The sequence below is a fragment of the Apis cerana genome, linkage group LG2, assembly GCF_029169275.1.
Source record: "Apis cerana isolate GH-2021 linkage group LG2, AcerK_1.0, whole genome shotgun sequence".
Lineage (NCBI taxonomy): Eukaryota > Metazoa > Arthropoda > Insecta > Hymenoptera > Apidae > Apis > Apis cerana.
Window position 1 is genome coordinate 14151107 of NC_083853.1, and position 21216 is coordinate 14172322.

Genomic DNA, 21216 nt, shown 5'->3' on the forward strand with positions numbered 1-21216 from the left:
GAAACTAGAAATTGGATTAAATTTGTTTGTTCGATATCGATTAATTTCTGACCGTCGATCAATTTAATAATTTTAGAAGTCTGAAGAAACATTTCAAATTAACAACTTTATAATAAAAAAACGACCGTTAAGTGATAAAATCATCTTCGCAGCGAAGAAAGATCGAGATCGAAAGATGGAGTAATCTTTTTGTAAATAATTATCTACCTCAAAAGTTGAAATAATTTTCGAGGAACTAGAATTCAGTGAGTTCGAGTAAAATGAAAAATTTTCTAATTTTTCGCAGAGTCGCAGTTACTCTCCTTAAAAATACGGGAGGGAGAGGGAAAGATGCGAGAACACGGTTCGTTATCGGGATTTTAGCTAGCCGGTAAAAATTTTAATTGACCGGCCGTATATGGGCTCGGCTAATGAGACGATTCGCTCGTGGCATCGTGCGCGCAGGTGAAAGGGAGGGGAGAGAGAGAAAGGAGAGGCAAAAGGTTGGCCGAAACAACCTTTCGCGTGATCGATCCTCGACTCGACACTTCTCCGAGGAAAATCTTTCCTCGAGGATAGGCGGATAATAAAAGTTTCGGGAAGGGTAATTTTTTTTTTCTAACTTTCGTTATGTGGTCAGGACCGAAAAGGACATTCTAAAATGCTTCGATTACCGGTGATATTAAACGGGGAAAAAACCACGTCCACGCTTGTTGAGCGATTGGATTCAACTTCGTGTCGAATCCAAGCGAAGCAGAAAATGGAGGGGAATGGAGTGGATCGGAAATCGAGGTTTTTTCCCAATGGAGCGGAATCGACGATCCGATTTTAGTCGCGCCATTGATGTAACAGCTTTCTCTCTTTGATTCGCGTTATTATCGCCAAGTAATGATGATAAAGCGGCACGATAAAATGGGAAAATTCACGGAAATAAACGAAACGAGAACCGGACACGGAAAAGGAAACGAGCATCAATATCGTCACTTTTTTTTTTTTTTTTTACGATGGTTTGATTCGAACAGAAGAATTCGTCGCTAATCTAGTGAAACGAGAAATTGGAACTTTGCTTCCTTTGTTCGTTTTTTTTTTCCAGAAGACACTGCTCGCAGGGTTCTCTCGAGGATCTCCTCCGTCAGGGACACGATCTAACGAGAAGATTTACAAGTCCTCGAGTAGAAACAGAGATCTGAACGTGTCCAAGTGTCCTCCAGGAGAGGTACGAAATAATCCTCGTACGTTGTCGGAGAAGATTTCGAGCAGTGGTCGGATGGCTTCTTCAGCTAGTGGCGCGCAATTAAGGCAAAGTTAAATCCGAAATGGCCGAATTCGGCTCGCAAAAAAAAAAAAAAAAAGAAAAAAAGAAAAAAAGAGATTTGAAAGAATTGAAAATTCTTCTTAATCGTCTAATATCAAGTTTCAAATCATTTATCGAATTATTGTATACGAATTATCATCTAAAAGTATGATGATATGATTCTAAAAAATGGATATTATCATTATCTACCGTTGAATTATTACACAAACTATGATCAACAGAAGTACGCGCCTCGATAACGAGGAATCTTAATTTTATCTAATATTTTTCATCGATTTTTAAATAATTACAAATAATAATTTTGATGAGTAATATCCTCGAAAATCTTCTTAAAAAGTAAAGATTTTGATTGAGAATTCGAAAAAAGAATATCTTGTTGGTGTATTTAACATTTTTCCATCAACTTTCGAACAATTTACCGTTACAATATTCTCGAAAATATTTTCAAAAATTATAAAAAATATTTCGATTATCATACGAATTATGATCACAAATAGATACGTATCTCGATAACGAAGTATCCTGACTTTAACAAGTAATATCCTCGGAAATATTTTTGAAAAGTAAAGATTTCGATTGAGAATTCGAAAAAGAGATATTTTGTCGGTGTACCTAAAATTTTTCATCGATTTTCAAACAATTTATCGTTATACGAATTGTGATAACTAGAAATAGTATATGCCTTGATAACGAAGTATCCTAATTTTGACAATAAAAAATTCGATTGAGCTTTCGAACAATTTACATACGAACTATGATCAGAAATAGGTATCCTGATTTTGAAAATCAGTATTCTCGAAAGTATTAACATTTTTCCATCAACTTTCGAACAATTTACCATCACGATTTACACGATTTATATCATCACCAAACATACGAGCTATGATCAGAAATAGGTAATTTATCCTAATTTAAACAATATCCTCGAAAGTATTCCCAAAAAGTAAAGATTTCGATTAATTCCCGAGTACCCTGTATCTATCATTTTTCATCTGCTTTCGAACCATTTACCGTTACATTATTAAAACGAGGTATGGTCAGAAGAAATGGGTACGTGTCTCGATAATGAGGTATCCCGATTCTAAGAAAGGATACCCTTTGTCTCCTAACGCTGCCACCGTGGCCAGACTTGGTTAACCCGGCGTACGTTTATCCGGTTGGTGAGCGCATTTCATGCGAATAAATATAAAAGAGCCGAACAAGCCGCCCCCCTTCGATATATATACATATATTTTCCAGCCGTATACGGTGCATACCGTAATCAAAGATATGGGGAGGGTAAATGGAGCGAGCAACTATCCCTAGATTCGATAACGGGAGACGGCTCGTTACCCCGCAACGTGGACACGTTTTAACAAGGAGATATCGTCGATGATCCTTGCAGAATCTCCTTTTACGTTCGCACGACTTTAACGAGCCTCCTCCTCTCCTTTTCCTCCTCCTCGTTCCGTATCGGCCAACTTTTTCCCGTCATTTCAATATTGATTGTCGCGTAAATTACGCGAAAATCTTAACCTTGAATCTTCCTTCTCCTCACGAAGAAAAAGGAAGCGCGATCTCCAATCACCGAATCCGTTCATCTTCTTTTCGAAAAAATGTAATTACAGTTTAACAAATGCTTCCGAAGAAAGCAAGCTCTATCGAGAATCAATCCATTGATCTAACCAACCTCTCTCATATGAAATTTCTTGATCCCGTGGAGAACGAGATCCTTATACGACCTTGTTTCCCTCCGCTTTCTCAATCTTCCGAAACCAGTGCTTCCAAAGTCGATAATCAACTCGCTTTAGCCTCTCCAACATAGTTTCCATCCGCTATCCATCATTGTCGGGCTCTGTCGCTTGTCGATCGCCCCTCCCCCTCCACCAGCCGCGCGGAAAAATTTGGCGGGAGAAGGCTTGGATCGAAAACGACTCGAGAGGCGAGGATAGGAAGCGGTGGAGATGGCTGGAAATCGGCTGGAGATCGGCTCGGCTTCGCCCCTCGAGGAGAGCGATTTTCTTACCGAGTCCGGGCATAAATTGGAGCGTAAGTGGCGCGATCGGCCGGCCGGATACTTGGCAAGTAATGCGGTCTCGCCTGGAGCGCGCTTCGATCGGCGTGGAACTGGTTCGAAACCAGTCCAGAGGCGTCGAGACCCGTCTCATCCCCCACGACACGTCATTCACGAAAGAAATCGGAATCACTCGAGGTACGGATGCTAATTGAGCGCCACGGCTCGTTAATTAAACCGACCGCTTGCTTTCTAATTACTGGTCTCGACGATATGTGGCGCAACAGTGGCTCGACAACAATGCGTATTAAACGATGGACAAAACTCATTCTCGAATGTATGTAAAAAAATAATTGTTTCAAAATTTTTAATCCTCTGTTTTAAACGCTTGTCAAACAAAATATAGGTAAATATTTCGATAATTGGGAAATATTCTGTAAATTTTTCAAGAAACATTTGAATTTTTATATATATATAATTTAAATCAATAAATTGTCGGTAAGATTTTGGTCTTTTTTTTAAATTAAACTTGAAGTTGAGCGATTAATCTCGATATTAGAAATTCACACGATGCAATGATTTGTTATATATATATATTTCCACATCGTTCCACGCGATAAGAATCGAATGTATGGTAAAATATTTGATTCGCAAAACTTTGCAAAAATTGTATCAAAATTAATTTCACCGTTCGTGATATATTTATGGCTCAATTTTAACCTATCTTGTATTACAATGTATACATTTCTGTCATTGTTTATTTATTACATTTCGGAGAAATAACAATATTCTTAATCGTTAGGCACGAATATGACAGTGGAAGTGTTCGTCTAATCGACCTTCGCCGCGATAGCTGTTCGACGGGTAATTGGTGATAATTTTGATAGGAGGAGCTCGATAAATTATCGTGGACCAGCGATGCGGTTGAAGGCTGAATCGATACAACGATTTCTAATGCGGTTTCTAAATTGAATAAGCAGGAGACAGGTTATACATTAATAATAATAATAAATGGATTGCAACAATGTTTCGCAATGTAATTCCTAATTGAAAACGTATATATACATATATTTAATCAATTTTTGACGCGATTTCTAATTCGTCCGTTGAATCGAATCTTTTAAAACTCGTGTTTCAAAGAAATACGATCGAAATAAATATAGAAATATTTTCTGCAATTTCTATCGGTGAAAGTAAATTTTTAGAAAAGTGGGAAAGGTGTTACCCAGCGGAAAACGTAACCTCGTAAAAGCACCGAACGAGCACCGATAAATTTCATCCACGATGTCGCGATAATAGCGGCTCCCACGATGACGATTTGTCCTTCTCTTTTCCCACCGCTTCATTCTTTCAGCGGATGAAAATAATAATCGACGATTGCATACAGATTTACTTTTTGCATTGATCTTGCTTAAATCGTGATCCCGACAATGCGACAACGAGTGGAAATCCGTCCATGTTGAAAAAGAAATCCCGTATCTTGGTGGTTAGCAAGGGTTGTTTGCGGAATTAAACTATCATTTATGTGGAATTAAGGGTGAGCCAGTTCAGCAAGGTGGTGCTGCAGCCTGAAATGGTGGCTCGAGATACCGGTCCTCGTGCTAATTCTCGTTTAAGCGTAATTTATAGCAGGAAGAAGGGAGGAGGAAGGAGAAAGAGGAGGATGCTAACAGTTTTCAGACGGATGGAGACAACTGGAGATAGATTCGAAGGGCGAAACTTTCGGGCGAAACGTGATTCTTTGGCTTCTTTTGGAGCTTGATGCATCCACCGAAAATTCATTGCATCGTTTCATCGGACAAAGTTTTACAAAGCGTCGAGATAGTAGCATTATCCAGCTAGGAGGAGGAATTTTTAAAAAATGCGGACAAGATTCCATTTCGTGAATTCGATCGAAGAGCGTTAAATCACCAGATTTCGGTACACTATCCTCTTCGTGGCGTATACATCTTTTTTCGGGCGATCAATCAACGTCGTTCGAATGCAAGAATTCAAGCGATTCGAATTCGTTTCGTTCCGTTTTTTTTTTCTAAGGATTGGAGCTTTTAAATATAATAACGAAAGCTTCTATCTCTTATTATATACTTTGTTACATTCTTTGTTCCTCGATATCGCTCGATGTAACATAATTTTGTTATAATTTGCCAACAATGTATATTTGTATATTTCAATAATGGACGCGTTACAATGAACGTTATATTGAACGCCACGGCTATTCGACGCATTCGATGCAACATCAGAGATGATGAGTACTCGAGTCTAATACGGACGAGTGACTTTTATCGTTGAGAGATATATATACGTGTCTGTGTTCGTTTCTTTCAACCGAGAAAGCCATATTCCAATACCATTATAATTATTCTTACGATTTTCTCGTAAAATGAAATCGTTTCCCTCCATTGATCGAAAATTTAAAGCCTGATTCTTGAAACGAGTCTTCCATTTTAGAACATATGTCTTAATAATTAATTTTATTTAACGGAAAATCGAAGTACATTTTTAAAACCAGCTTCTCTCTGCTCGCTTTCCTTTATCTTATGTTCGACTTTCATCCTGGCACGAGGATCAACAAGGGGATAAACAAGGGGAGGCCACTTGTCGAGGGTTGATAATAGTGGGAGCTAATCGACTATGCACTTTAAGGTGAAATCGACCTTGTAACCGCGTATTTATTACGCCTTGCCAGGCGCATCTTACGCGAAATAAAAAAAGAACAGCTTTAGCTTTGAGCCACCTTTGAAGGTGGTAGAAATAAAAAAAAAAAATAGCAAAGATCCGCACAACGATCGGCTGAGATCCGTAATTGGAAAGTTAGAATCGATAACGATGAAAACAAGGTAAACGAGCGATCTTTTAAGCTTACGCAGCTCCTTCGTTTTCGTGGTGGAAGCGAGCTTGCAAACCTCTCTCCGCTGCAATAATGAAATGGGTCAAAGGGTGAGAAGGCTCAGCCCCATAGAAAGAAACGAGGATGCTGTCCCGGAAACGGAACTTGGCGAAATCTTTTTTCAAATGCACCATCAAAGTTTGTTCTCAATAGTTGGCGCGCCATTTTAATTACCATCGCGACTATTGTCTCCTCTTCTTTTTCTTCTTCCGCCGCTAATGGAAGTTCACGAGATGATTTCGAAGGAAATTTTGGTGGAAAAGTTCGGGAAACAAGATGGAGGGAGGGACGTTTCTGGCCGATTCGTGAAACGAATCCATTATGCACGTCACCTCGTCGAATGAAATCCACGAAACTTTGGCGAACGATCGCCTCCTCTCCTTTAGCAAGGAGAGCATCCGCTACCAAGGCTGTAGGCAATTCCGAAAGCGATAGCTCGAGTTACTCGTGCGGCTGGTTTCCAACCTCCTATATCCTCGGCTTTATCTTTGCCTCCGTCTCTCCTCCCCCTTCCTCCCTCGACGCAGAGCATTTGGCCCGACCGGAGAATTAATTAATCAGACAATAGTGGCACCCTGATAAATGGCCGACACGGAAGCGCATGATCGATAAGAGACACCGTGCTACCATCAACGGTGTAAATATGTTCCCGACAAAGCGATGAATTCTTCCGTGATGCACGAGCCGTGTTTCCGATTCGATCGATTCCGTTCCGATCGATCGGTGGATATATAAGTTCGAATGCAACGTTTTCTTACGTACTATTGGATATCGAAAAAATGTACAGAATCTGAGCTTTGATTGTATTCGAGCTTGTATCGATTAATTCCTTAATTTTTCAAGTTGCGTAAGCGAGCAGAAGTCGAGCGGATCTGAAGTAGAGTTTATTCGCGATGTTTCGTGGAATCACTTACTATTATTAGTATTTACTTACTATGAGAAGTACGCATCTATTTTCAGAAGTTACACCGCCGCATCCGAGCCAGCTACCGACCACAGCCAGAGCACCTGCGACGATCAAAGCGTAGGCTAGCGTCGGATACGTGGAGGTCGTCATCAGGGACACGTAGCTGTGCTTCGAAATCACCGTCCAGATACCGATCCCGCCCACCACCAGTCCAGACAACTGAAACAAAAATAAACCGTTTGACGTTCTCAAACACTGCACGCTTTTAATCTCTCTAATTAACGCGCCAGTTGCATTCCAACCAGCACAAAGGCTTGAAACGTGGCGTTAAACACATTCTTTCTCCCTCTCTCACGCCTTCTCGTCCAATCGTTCCTCTAGCGAATAAAGCGATTCGCAGTTGACTTTGCGCCTAATTGTATTCCACTCCGTGCGCCAAACTCATTAAACCCATTTCCGCGCCCTCTATACAAACTCGTTTACACGATTGCGAAAGTTTACGACCTTTCCCACGAGATACTCATCGAAATATCCGCAAAGTTCAACGTATGTCGTGACATCTGATTAATTCATTCCATTCTAAATACACAGTCTGTCCATTTCAACGCGATACGATCTACGCGGTAGATTTCATTTAACCGATATGGAAGCTCGATGAATTCCACGTGTTATATATCCGCCCACGAACATCTGCACACACTGTACAGACACAGTCGATAACCGCGCGTCCTTCGTTATCCTCGCCACGATTTATCTATCTTTTTTTCGTCTCTATTTTTCTTCTCTTCTTTTTTCCCCCTTTTTTCCTTTTTTTTCCCTATCGCCTTGATTTCCCTCGAATTTTTCCCTATTCGACATCGCGATGCCAATCCCCTCTCCCACGGGAGTAGAGAGCGTTGGGGAATATACGAGCAACGTTCACGTAAATACCGGTGGACAAGCGATATTTACGGTATCGAGGAATGCAACGACGGCCAACTGTATCTCTCGTATAATTCGGTAGAACGGTTTTTAGAGCAGTCGCGAGTTCGACGAACGTGTAAACGCTTCTGGCTTCCATTATCTGTCCTCCCAAGGATGCACACACGGGACCGTGATACGTCGTACGTTATCGGTACTAATTGCCACGGCTCTTTTTCGTTCGATTATTTTTTTCGATAGAGGGAGGGGGATAGGTAGAAAAAAATTCTCGAGGGACAGATCAAAGCGTTATCTCTCTCTCGGTTAAAATTGTTCTGTCGAGCCTTTTTCACGTCGAAATATTTGAAATTGGTCTTAATAAACGAGGAGAAAGGGAAACCTTTTTTTATATTTCTTAAAAATATATAATTCCCTTCTTAAAATAAATTCTATCGAATATATTTTTTCGTTTTTTCAAAGTATGTCAACGTATTTGAAATCGTTCCAACGAAAACGATAAAATAAAAAAAACATCACTCGAAACTTTTGAAACGCTGTTATAATTATATAATTATTTATTAATCTCCTGAAACACACACACCCCCATTACCGTGTCATTGCAAAAATTACGAAATCCCTCTTATCTAATCTACAATTTTTCCGAAACGGAAACAACTCGCTGATCGACGATTCTTTTATCGAGTTCGGTCGAAATTTTTTTTAAAAAGACCTGCACCGTTAAAAACTCGTAGCCCGGTGAAAGAACGGCTCGAATCCAATATCCACACGATATGCTACATGCACCCTGTAGCGCGTGTCTCTCGAATCCCATTTCTAGCCTCGAAATATCTCTCGGCTCTCCGCGGGGAGGCTCCGCTTGGAGAGGGCACCGATTTATTATTTTATCATTGTCCCGAATGCCGAAGGCGGCCACGTATCTCGCCTCCGCTCCCAGTATAAATCCACCGTGTATCGCCCCGCGATACGATATTCCTTTGTAAGCTACGTACGTGTATTTTGCATCGGGTGCACGTGGACTCGCTCGTGGAGACGATGCATACACTGTCGACGAGGAAACAAAGAGGAGACGACGGCGTTCCCCGATTGATATTTAATTCCAGAGAGGAGAGCGTGACAAGGGCGAGGAGAGGTGAACGTGAGGCAAAGAAAGTCGCGATCTACGACTCCATGCTGATTCACGATTAATATGACGAATGGAATATTTATTCATCTTGCTCGAGGAGTAATTACGTATCTCGAACCTGTATGTTTTCGTGAAATTTGGAACGGAAGAATATTTTTTTCGATAATCGTAAGCAGCGGATAAGAAAAATTTGATCGGTTACGAATACATTCGATAATTTATTGTTCAATTGTTAATAATTGTAGCGGCATTTTTAATTACATACTCGTCGAAGTAAGTTTACTCGAAATTCTGTTGTTTTTCCTATCGCGATTTGCTGAGGGGAGACTCTGGGTGGTCCGTCGAGTCGCGAGGAATCGCAAGAGGTACAAAGGCATCGGTGTGCTCGATGGAACAATGGAATCGAAGATATCCGGAATCGTCTCACGGTTCGATCCGGAGCCGAAAATAAAAAAGAGCCACGGTCGTTTTTATCTAGCCTCTGCTCAATTAGAGGGGCGCTTGGGCCGTGCCGCCCGCTAACTATGCGACAGCCGAGACTTAAAAGCCTCGTTTGGACAGGTTTTCTGGAATTCTTTTCGACGGGCCACCTTCTCGACGACCAACGCCCCCGCGGCGCCCCTCCTCCCCAAACTTCCCCACTTTTCTCGCCGCGACTTATCCCCCTCAACCAAAGTTTTTGAATGAATTCGACGCGCCTAACGGTCAATCCTTTTTTTACCGTTTCACGAATTGACGGATGGAAAATTCGTTCCCTTCCTTCGTTCTACGATCGAGAAGTCTTCATCTCTTGGCTCGAGGAGAATAAGAGGCGTCTGGAGGCATTGGCACCACATGGTTTACGGAGGGGAAGAATTCTTACAGCGAATCGAGCTTGAAAAAGATATCTAATTCGAAATCCTCTTAATTTTTGCCAAGATTTATGAAGAGAATCGTGTAGCTCGTAAGGCACGATTGAGACACCATCGAGTTACAAGCTCTTTCTTACTTTTTCTTTCCGATTAAAAAATAATAAATATCTCTAAATCTCTAAATCGATCCTCTTACGAATTTTTGCCGAAAGATTTATATATAAAAATTTCCTTCCCTATCAAGACCTCAAGAATCGCATCTTTTCCACACTGATAATGTTTCCCACTCTCGATCACGTTGGAAAAACAATCTAATAATTTCTCTTACATTTCGACTTACAGTTAATTATTTTCTATTATTTCATCGAACAAACTGTTTGCCGCGTCCACAACGAGGCTTCTTCTTTCTCGACCCGGTGCAATATTCGAATAGTTACGTAACGTAAGCTTTTCACGTCGTCGTGGCTGCGCAAAGTATGTCAGAGATGCGTCTAATTTTAAATCTTGCCCGCTGTATCCGCGAATTACGCGCAAATAAGAAGTCGCCTGTTTTCACGTCCAATTTATGTGTGTATATATACATATATATATATACACACACGCGGTGTGCATCATATCGAATGTGCAGCCAAGTGAAGAGAAGATCTCGAAGCTCGTAAATCGGCGAGCGAGTGGTTCGCATCAACAACGTTATTTATCCCTGCCTTTTCTATTTGGTGTATTAAGTGGGAGGAGGGGAGGGGAAAAAACGAGAGCAGAGGGAAAACAGACGCGATTATTTCTCTCGAGTTCGGTCCTGCTGCATTCTTCGCTCGTTCCAGGCTGCAGCTGCAAGTCGAGATATCATCAGCCAACCACCAACGTTTATTTCTCTCCCTTGATATAATACTCGATATTATATAAAGAAACAGCTTTAAAGGATCGAGTGCAGAAGATTCGAAAAGCTTGGTCAAGGGCTCGGTTTGTTTATCGAATAACAAAACGTTCGATTAGATATTTCTGAGAAGGCCAACCAACTCTTGTCTTAGAGATAGAGTCGATCTTCCAAAGATGATCTTTTGATAGTTTACGATATTTCCAAGTTATCAGAGTCATCCTCGTCGATTTGCATGCACGAAACGCTCGCGGCAAACGAGCTAATTTAATCGTTCGAGAGGTTTAGATTATTGCGAAACGATATTACTTTCGTTCCTTGAGAATTATAAATCTACCAGAGCCACCGATCTACCACGTGAAAGGAACGAAGATCTCGAAAGGCGTTAAAAATTCTTACGAAATCTGAACGAAGCTGTTAATAGATTGGGATAATAAGGTTACCCAAAAATTCCAATTTCCCACAGAAGGGAAGAATATCGAACTGGAGACCTTCTTCTATCTCCAAGATATCTCTCTATTGAAACTAATTTTATTATTTTATTAATTATTTCTATTTATACAATTGACATTATTAAAAGTATCTATGCACATTGAGTTGCACCGTCAGATCTCGTATCGATTGGAACGGGAGAGAATTCGTAAACAATCATCTTCACGATCCCAAGAAGATCTTTTTCTCACTTACAACGTGCCAAGGAATTAATTAATCTACGCTTCTCAGTTCGACGATCCAAGCGGAAGCCGCAGCAATAATCTTTCCAACTGCAGAGAGAAACGAAGCCCTCCTCGCTCTTCTCGCAGGCGAGAATGAGATTCCATCACGAGGACCACGAAGATTCTGCTTGCTCGCTTCCGGAATACAGCACACCGGCTTCAATCTAGGGGAGGCACGTAAATCAAGCGTGGCCCGAGACCTCTTGTATCCCCGCAACAAAATTAGAATAATCACGCGTCACGGAGGATCTCGCGCTTTTCATTTCGAGAAGGATTTCTCTCCGCCTCTCCTATTCTCCTTCGAAGATTTCTCGTCGAGGATTCTTTCACGAAGCAACGGTTGGAAAAGTTCCTGCTAAGAGTTTCCTAGGAGAGAGAAAGAGAGGGAGAAATCGCGTTCGACACGAATACGAAATCCGGATTGGCGTTGAATTAGCGAGGACGAACAGGAGCCCGGATTAACACTAGATTTACGTAACCAATAACGGGTTTTCATGCTTAAAAATTCTGAATATGCAAATATATTATTCTTTAGACATTGTTATTATTGGTTTTTACACGATGCAATGCAGAAAATATACGTTTCTATTCCCTGGAACATTTATATTTTATTATTTCTAGATGTCGTATTTTTGCGAAAATCCATTAATTTGACGGGTTAACAGATCAATTATTGCGAAGTAACAGAAAAATGAAATAGCAATGAATAAGAAGAAACAACACCGAGCAAATGACGATTGTTTAGCAATAAATATCAAACGAGTTATTTGCAAAAATAATCTCTTCAACGGCGAATTTTGCAGAGAAAAGAAGTGATTTTTAAGTGAATCTGTCTTGTTATTTTATAAAACAAATAGATCCACGTGAGAGATAATTTCAACATTTGGAAGCTCAACACAAGTTTATTTTCGTAAGTGAAGATTTGAATTTTTCAAGATATTTTCCTAAACCTGTCCAAAAAAATATATTTTACATTTATATTTTAGCATATTTAGATAAGAGCAAGTCTTCAAAAGATATGGAGTTGATAAGAAAGAATAATAAAAAGAAGAATAAAAAGAATGAAGACCAATCTGGATCGGGTGGAAATGAAAATTATCACACTACGTATCGTAAAAGAAGAAGAATGCGTATTATTTCAGAAAGCGAAAGTGAAATAAAAGGTGTTGATAATGAAAAAAATATCGTGAAAGCAGGATCGTGTTTTATTATTGTTTTTAAATTTGGCAGCCATCGATGCCTAGATTATTATACAAAGAGACCACTGGAGCGAACAAAACTCAAAAGAATTTTCTCTTTCGATTAACTAAGAATTGCACAGTGACCATTTTTTGGTGCCTAAGTATATTTGCATTAAATCCAACAAGTATATCCGGAAACTATACTATCCAAGACAGATTTCTTACATATAATAATTTCAAAAAAAAAAAAAAGATATATAAAGTTCCGTAAATCTAGTTAACTCGTCCCCCCGAAGAAAAATTTCAATTCGAAGCGCAAACTTACGTTTCACCGTTAATCGTTTCTTCCATATTTTTCATAACCAACTTTCTAATAATCTTCAACAATCTCGAAACTGGTAAAAGAAGAATATCCCTCGACGGTTTTACTCTCGATAAATAAACTTTCTAAAAATCTCCTTCAACCTATTCCACGACGAATACGAAAAAAGAATCTTCCGCGCAACTACGTTCAACCACGTTACAATTTCGTTCCTTTTTTTTTTTGATAATGATAATTGAGAGATTTTTAATAATCATTTCGAGGGCATAAAAATATCCGATCGAGCGATTTATAACGCATTGCGATTCGCGTTAACGATAATTAGGACGCGCGTGAAAAGGGATTTTAAGAGGAGAAAGAGGCGCGAACGAGAGGGAGAGCGCGATCCTTGGATGTATGCACGCGCGCGCCTACGCGCGTTCCTGCGTGGAAATCGCAAGTAGCCCGGGGGAATGCGCTAGGTGGTCGAACGGCCATTACCTCCCGGCCGTTACCAGTCGAGAAATAAGCCGGATGACGGTCGTTTTCGTTCGTTTAGAGCGACTCGTTTCGATCCTCGCCGTCCGTCCAATTGCGCCTCTTTCTTTCCCTTTTCGCTCGTCCGAATCCGGAAACGCGGTATCACGGCGAATGAGTCCCCTAACAATTCTTACGAATTGTAAAAATGCGTATATGACGGACAATGGGCAAAAGAGTCGATTCATTTTAGAGGAAATGTTTCGTACAGTAATTGAAAATAATAGTAATACCTTGTTCTATTATTATACGAGATCTCTTTTTCCTAACAAATCGAGTACAGATTGAAAAAGAACTCTTGCGAATTGTACAAATGTGTATGAAGTGTATATGGTAGAAAATGAGGAAAAGAGTCGATTCGTAACAATTTGTACATCTTATAATGTCTCGTGTCGTATGATGCGTTGTCCCACGAGTAAAAATTCATGAAAAGAGTTGATGAGATATGAAATAAGCAAGGATTCATAATTGAACAGAAATGTTTGTGCGTCGAAAATTCTTTCATATCGTAATTAAACTGAAAATAATAGCGTAATGGCATTATCCATATTACGGGAGGCTCCATTACGTAGCGTAGTCATGTGAAGTATGGTTGTGAACCCGGACAAGTTCGTTTAAATGGAACTTGCGCGATACGTACGCACGTTTCGATACACGGTTTCACGTGAGAGGATTTTTAACACCGCGAGTGTTTCGCATTTTACGCGCGGAATTATAAGTATAACGAGGAGCCGTAATGCGATTGGACCATTCGAGATAATCGCGTTTCATAATCGCGCGAATCACGCGCTCCAACTGCCTTGATACACACACACATATATATATATATATATATATTCGTTGTTAAAATTAATTCGGCTTAAAGCTATACCGCTAAGAGGATCGAGAGCTACCGCAATTTTCCTCGACGACACGAAAACCAACAGGGTGAGAAAAGAAAGAAACATTTTCTTCCGATCGATTCTCATCGAAAATGTTTACGACAGTTCGAAACAAGAGCGTTAATTCGCATCGACGTCCACGCGAAATCGAATTAAAAAAAAAAACGATGTCACCTCCAACAAGTTGATCCTCCTTTTTCTCTTTTCTTCCAAAAAATTGCACAGCAATTGCACGATGTAGTGATGAAAATGGTTCGCCATTGCCTCGACGAATGAACTTTCCACCGCGCTTTTCCGAAACAATGGGAAACAAAATAGCGTACTCCTCCCTCTCTATTTCTCTCGTTTCGCATTCCCCTCCTCTTTGTGTTTCGGCTCGCGCGGAACGGAAGAAAGACGTTGACGCGCGAAAGGTCTTAGGGGAGAGGATGAAAGGGAATAATTTTACGGAACAAGTATCGAACCGGCGGTCTATTATTAATCGATAATTAGCAGATAGGCCAACGATCTCCCCTAACAATTAATCCTTCCCTCTGACCGGTCCCTCCTGATAATGAAAGTTTCAGAATATACATCGCGTATATACTCGATAGGTATACCCGAATATTCCCTCTATTGGCGGCCAGTCGATCGATCGACCCACCGAAAATCACACCTACCTAAAATAGCAAACAGTTTAACGTACGAAATCCCCACCCTTCCAAATCAAATTCGCCATCTGAAAATCTGAATCCACCCCCTTTAATTATCCCTCGTTAATAAATCGTAGCCGCGTAATAACTAGCCTCGACCGTTGATCGCCCGATTATCCCCCGACTCTCTCTCTCTCTTCTCTTCAGCAAGCTTCCAACGCTCGTTTCGTTTCGAACGCGGTTCGCAACTTTGCTACGTGGAGGAGGAATCCGGTCGACGGTTTTCTCGCCCTCTCATTCCCCATTCGATCGGCGTCCGATCGCGCGGCGACAGAGCACGGAGAGCTATGCGACGAGCAGGCAAGCGAATTTCTGTCCGAGAGGGAGGAGAGCGCGCGTTATTGCCCCGAGAACCACGCCTCGACACGGTTAACAACGGCATCAAACCTGACACCGGCTGGCAATCGCCAGTAACGTCCCGACGACGGGAGGGAGCGCGATCGATGCGGGTCTGAGCATTGTTCCATCCAGATTATCCCTCGTCATCGACCGAGTTTTTAAACCCATCTCGATCGAGGCGATTTCGAAAGTTAATATCGAACCCGATGCCGTTCCGAGTGTCTCTCTGCGATGATGGAGGAGAGGAGAAGCGATGAAAAATGACGAGAGAAAGAGAGGAGGCGACAACATAGGCTCCTCCGTTTCCTTTAATCCCTACGTTTTGACATTTTTATGCATTAAATTACGAGACTACCGATCGATTCGCGATCGTTGCTCCTTCTTTTTTCTTCTTCCTCCCTTTCGACGCTTCCCTTTCCAGCTCGCCGCTCCAGCTTCATTACCATTTTATGGCATGTATCGCGATCGGTCACGATGTTCGACCGCCTGTTTACAACGTCGTCGTGGGACGAGAGAGAACTCGTTTTCTCTGGCTGCGAACGTCCCTGTAGGTCTCTGCAGTGTAGAGAAATCGTCTCGTTCATTTTTCTCCCTCTTGCAATTATCGTATACACGACTGTATTAATGTATTTGGAATCGAGTCGATTCGGTGACTTTCGAGGGCTAGATTTCGAGGGCGATAAAAGGGGTTAAAAGAGGGAAGCGAAAATTTGGATCGGGTATTATACATTAGCGATTCGTTTACTTACGAATAACACCACGTTGTAAATGTGCAGCACGTATTTCAGGAAATTGACCGAGCAGCAGCCGTCGTCTCTGGTTCTTAACCTGGTCGAGGTGCCGGGCAATCTCTCCGCGCTTTTAGCCATGATTCCTCGATTCGTTTCCTCCGACTCGTGTGGCTCCGTGGCGCTCGTCGTCGTCGTCGTCGTGCTCGTCACCTCGTCACCGACTCTGAAACCACGGAGGAAATTCGTTCGAGGATTAGGGAACTTTTCACGAACGGACGTCGAGTTTTCCTCGCCCACGAAATTCCATCCCCTTCGGTTTTATTTCAAATAGACTGTTGGGGAATTGCAAGTAGATCCATCTTCGAGGGTCCCTGGCCATCCGCCAGGGGACACTGCGCGAAAAATCCGGATAGATTTCGTTTCTTATACTTGACTGATATCCGTCGCTTCAGATATCCGTTTCTCGAGATCCTTCCCGATTCATGCCAACTTCGATTTCTGAGATTCAATATATACGAAATATATACGAAAGCTTTGAAAATCTTGACAATTTTATTGTCATCGAAAAAAAGTAGAGGGAACTCTCGAATTACGAGCAACTGAAACTGTCAAGAAATTGAATAATATATGGAAAGGGACTTATGATCGAAGAGACTTGTTCACTTTGATATTTTATTGTAATTAAAATAAGTAGGAGTAAAAGATACTGTCGAATTACGAGCAATTGAAACTATCAAGAAATTGAATAATATATGAAAAAGGATCGAAGAGACTTCTTCACTTTGATATTTTATTGTAATTAGAATAAGTAGAAGTAAAAGATACTGTCGAATTACGAGCAATTGAAACTATCAAGAAATTGAATAATATATGAAAAAGAGCTTATGATCGAAGAACCCTTTTCCGTGTGAAATTCGATTGAAAAGATTGATCATATACGTGAGACGAAAATTTTGAAACTCATTGTATTATATAATTAAAAAGAAGTAATAAAAGGTACTCTCGAATTACAAATGAAAAATATCAAGAAATTGAATAATATATGGTGGAAAAGGACTTACGATCGAAAACTTTGAGACTTCGTTGTAACTAAAACAAGCGTAGAGATAATAATACTGTTGAATTACGAGCAAGTGAAACCGTCAAGGAATTGAATGATACGTGACGAAAACTTTGAGACTTTGTAATTAAAACAAGCGTAAAAGATACTCTCGAATTACGAGTAAGTGAAAAAATTGAATAATATATGGTGGAGAGGGACTTGCGATCGAAAAACCCGGAAGTAATTTCTTCGCGCGAATTTCTGAGATTGATCACCAAGGACGATAACTTTGAGAATTTGTTGTAATTAAAACGAGTAGAGGTAAAAGATACTGTCGAATTACGAGCAAGTGAAAAGAAATTGAATGGATAACGGGCGACGACGAAGGAGTTGCGATCGAAGAATCCGGAAGTAACTCGTTCAAAGGGATCGGGAGAAAAAGCGAGTTGGCGCGAGGAGGCATCGTCCTTTCGCCTCGCCAAGGAACGATCGATCGCATCTCTCTCCCTTCGTTCCATCCCTTTTCTGCTCCGATAACCCTTTTTCCTTATATTGGTCGCGTGCACGAAATCGGTCGGTGCTATCTTGGTCACGGCTCGACCTCTTCTTATAGTTCGCCTCCTTCGTGAAATTTCTTTCCCGCGCTTTCGATTACCACTCATCAGTGATACAGCGAACTTGGAATATGAAATTTCTTTCGCCTGTTTTCAATTAACACGTCTGTATATAGCAACGTTAAAAGCGACTCGAATGATTTCTATATCTATCGTTTAGTTTCCTCGTGAAATTTCTTTCGTGTAAAACCTAACTTTATCGAATGATTTTTACATCTATTTAGTTTCTTTTTCACTTCTTTGACCATCTTTTGATTAGCACGCCTTCCATATAGAATCGAAAATGAATGATTTCTATATCTAGATTTAATTTCTTCGTGAAATTTCTTTGACGTGTTTTCGATTAAACTTGTCTTTATCGTGACATTAAAAATCGAATGATTTTGACATCTATTTAGTTTCTTTCTGACTTCTTTCACGATCTTTCCATTAGCACGCCTTCCATCGCGTAGAATCGAAAACCGCATTGAATGATTTCTATATCTACTAGATTTAATTTTTCCGTGAAATTTCTTCGACGTGTTTTCGATTAAACTTGCCTTCATCGTGACATTAAAAAATCGAATGATTTTGACATCTATTTAGTTTCTTTCTGACTTCTTTCACGATCTTTCGATTAGCACGCCTTCGTATACTATCGTGAAATCGAAAAATGCATTGATCCCTATTAGAAAAGCGACTTAAACTTCTGCATATCTACTTTTCTCGTTTCTTTTGTCTTCTTCGATCGAAAAACGCGTCGTTGATCGCCGACGATTTTCTCCAATATCGAATCGAGAATCGAAATTCATTTAAAAAACAGAGGGCGCGTGAAATGGAAATGGGCATCCGTTCACGATAACGAGCCGCCAAGAATTAATTAGAGAGCGTACACCGGCTTTATTTACTCGCCGCTAATTGTGTTTCCCCAATTAGAGCGTAACCGATCGGGAAACAATTCGCCTCCAAGTCGACGGAATCGACCATTCTTTTCTCGACAGGGGGATTTTGGCGTGCCTTTCTCCCTCCTCCTCCCCTGATATAAACGACGAAGGATATAAATGGCGGACTAACGAGGACTAACGAAGGAGAGGAGGTGGCCGAATAAGGAGGAAAGGCGATTGCCACGATGCCAAAGCGGGAGAAACCCTTGGAGGACGAAGGAGGAAGAGGAGGAGGCCGTGAAATTAAATGGGTGTGACCCGTCTCTCGTCGCGTGGGCGATGAAAGAAAATTTTTAAACGCCCGTCCGTTTGGGATATTTTAACTCGCGCGATGACTAATTTCAGCTTGTTTCAAAAGTTTCAACAAGGAATGGAAAATTCAAGTCGAAAAGAGCGTTTGATTCAATTTTAATTCTTTGCTCGAGAGAGAGGCGGTTAATTGCTCGTTAACAACAATCTTTCTTGCTACGTCTGCAACGCAGATTTTTTTTGAGCGGTTACTCAAGGGCACCACCTCTAAGAGTGACAAACTAGGAGGTTGTCGCGTTTTGCATTTAGATGGATGGAATAGATTCGATCACCTCTCTTGTCAATTTTTTCTTTCAATTCATGTATCTCGCTCTTCTTCAAATAAGATTCAAATAAAACTCGCATATTTTTAATTATAAGTATATTAATGTTTATATTTTTAAAAAATTGTAATTTTATTCGTTATTTCATTTTTGTTTAAGTATTTATCGATTCTTTTTTTCTATTTTATTTCAACTTATATTGCACGTTTTATTTTTCTCTATATATTTGTAAATTTTTTTATATATTGATATTACTTGTATTTTCTTTTTTATTCTGTATTTTTAACGAAATAATAAAAAGCAATGCTGTTCTCTAAAAATTAAATCTTCGTACAAACTCAAAATCGAAAAAAAATAATTTTGTCCAGTTAGAGCGATTTATTACGTTAAATTTCATTAAATCTCTCCAAATAATAAGAGCACAGTATATTGATTTGCGAATAAATTCCTTGGATCTTCATCTCTTTACTACAGGAAGCGTGTATAAAATCATATTACTTAATGTAAGACACTCGTTACGTATCATCTCGAGTTGCTACTTCGCCCTTCCGAACTGGAAAACTCGTCAAGAATTAATCCTTTAACTGCAGCTATCTTTTCAGCATCACTCTAAACAAAAAAAAAATATTTTATCAAAATCAAATCATAATACTCTTGAAATATGACTGTCATCAAAATATTTAGAGAAAAGTATTCTTCAGACTCTTACATCTAAATTAATTGTTTATATATATTTGCAGTTAAAGGAAAATAGTTTTTAATTTATTCGTTTCCAGAGTCGAGAGAATAGAATTAGCCGAGATAATCAAAACACGAGTGGAAATTTCGCGCTGATACTCTTTTCCCTACGCGTTGTTCCCACGAAGAAGGTAAAAAAGGTAGCGAGTATTCGTTACAACCCCTCTCCCGTGGAACAAAGATGCGGAACAACACTGTTTTCCGCGATGAAAAACTCCCGAGAGACGAAGAGGCAAACCTGCGCGCATACTTTTCCACCAATGAATTCCGCTTCTGGAATACGTGTTTTTACCCCTCAAGCGCTCGAATGGTGATTCTCGGTTTGTCTATCGGTTCGACGGGATAACTCGACTCTTCTGCATCGATTTTTAAAATATCGCTTCGTGAATTGATTCCTAAGCTATCGAATGGTTAAGTATTTTTTTCTTTATCTCGAATTAAACGAACTATTATTTTGATTTTTCGAATAACGAAATTATTTTTATTCGTTAAGAAATTGAGAAAGTAAGAAAAATATAGAATGAACGAAAAATAAGAATGTGAGAGCAAATTATTGGGATTGTTTTCTCTGAATAAAATAAGAAACGCGAAATATTTCTTCATATTTGCCCTAATCTCGAGGAAGTATCTTGATAATTACATTATTATTAAAATACTTGGATATTGGACAAATTTTCCTTCTTTACACGGTAAAAATACATATATATAATATAATATAATATAATACATTAATACAATACATTAGAACATAAAAGTTTTATACGTCGATTCGCGCGTGAAATCGTTTTAAGTTGGCTAAGAAATTCAACGGGACGGGGAAATCATCATCACAGTTCCGTTCAGTTCGGCCGAGCGAAAAAAGGCCGGGAGTACAAAGCTTAAACGTGGTCAAGTTAAGAGATAAGCGAGCGGCGCGAGTATCTCTCGTTCGTTCCGTGTTCGAGCGCGGAGAGGGGCACAGCTCGCTCCCCCTTTTGGGCGAGGAAGATCGGCGCGGGATAAGGGACGGAAACGAAGGCTTTCGAGCCTAACGAGATACAAATGTACGCATGTTGGCGATAATGGGCGTGAAAATAATCGATGGAGGTATGGAGAGAGA

The 21216-nt window shown here is 40.2% G+C and overlaps 1 protein-coding gene across 4 annotated transcripts in view; it reads right to left on the reverse strand.

Moving 5' to 3' along the window:
• LOC108002865 (CD151 antigen) overlaps positions 1-21216 on the reverse strand; it is a 61858-nt gene that overhangs the window by 7457 nt on the left and 33185 nt on the right. For 3 of the 4 annotated variants that reach the window (XM_028669228.2, XM_017064813.3, XM_062071535.1), the window contains 2 exons: positions 16247-16451; positions 7109-7300 (listed from right to left, as the gene is read on the reverse strand). In XM_028669228.2, coding sequence (XP_028525029.1) covers positions 7109-7300; positions 16247-16366 — 312 coding nt within the window. In that variant the 5' untranslated portion in view covers positions 16367-16451. Of the gene's footprint in view, positions 1-7108; positions 7301-16246; positions 16452-19877; positions 19899-21216 lie in introns of those variants that run through there. The other variant, XM_062071536.1, reaches the window with a different exon arrangement.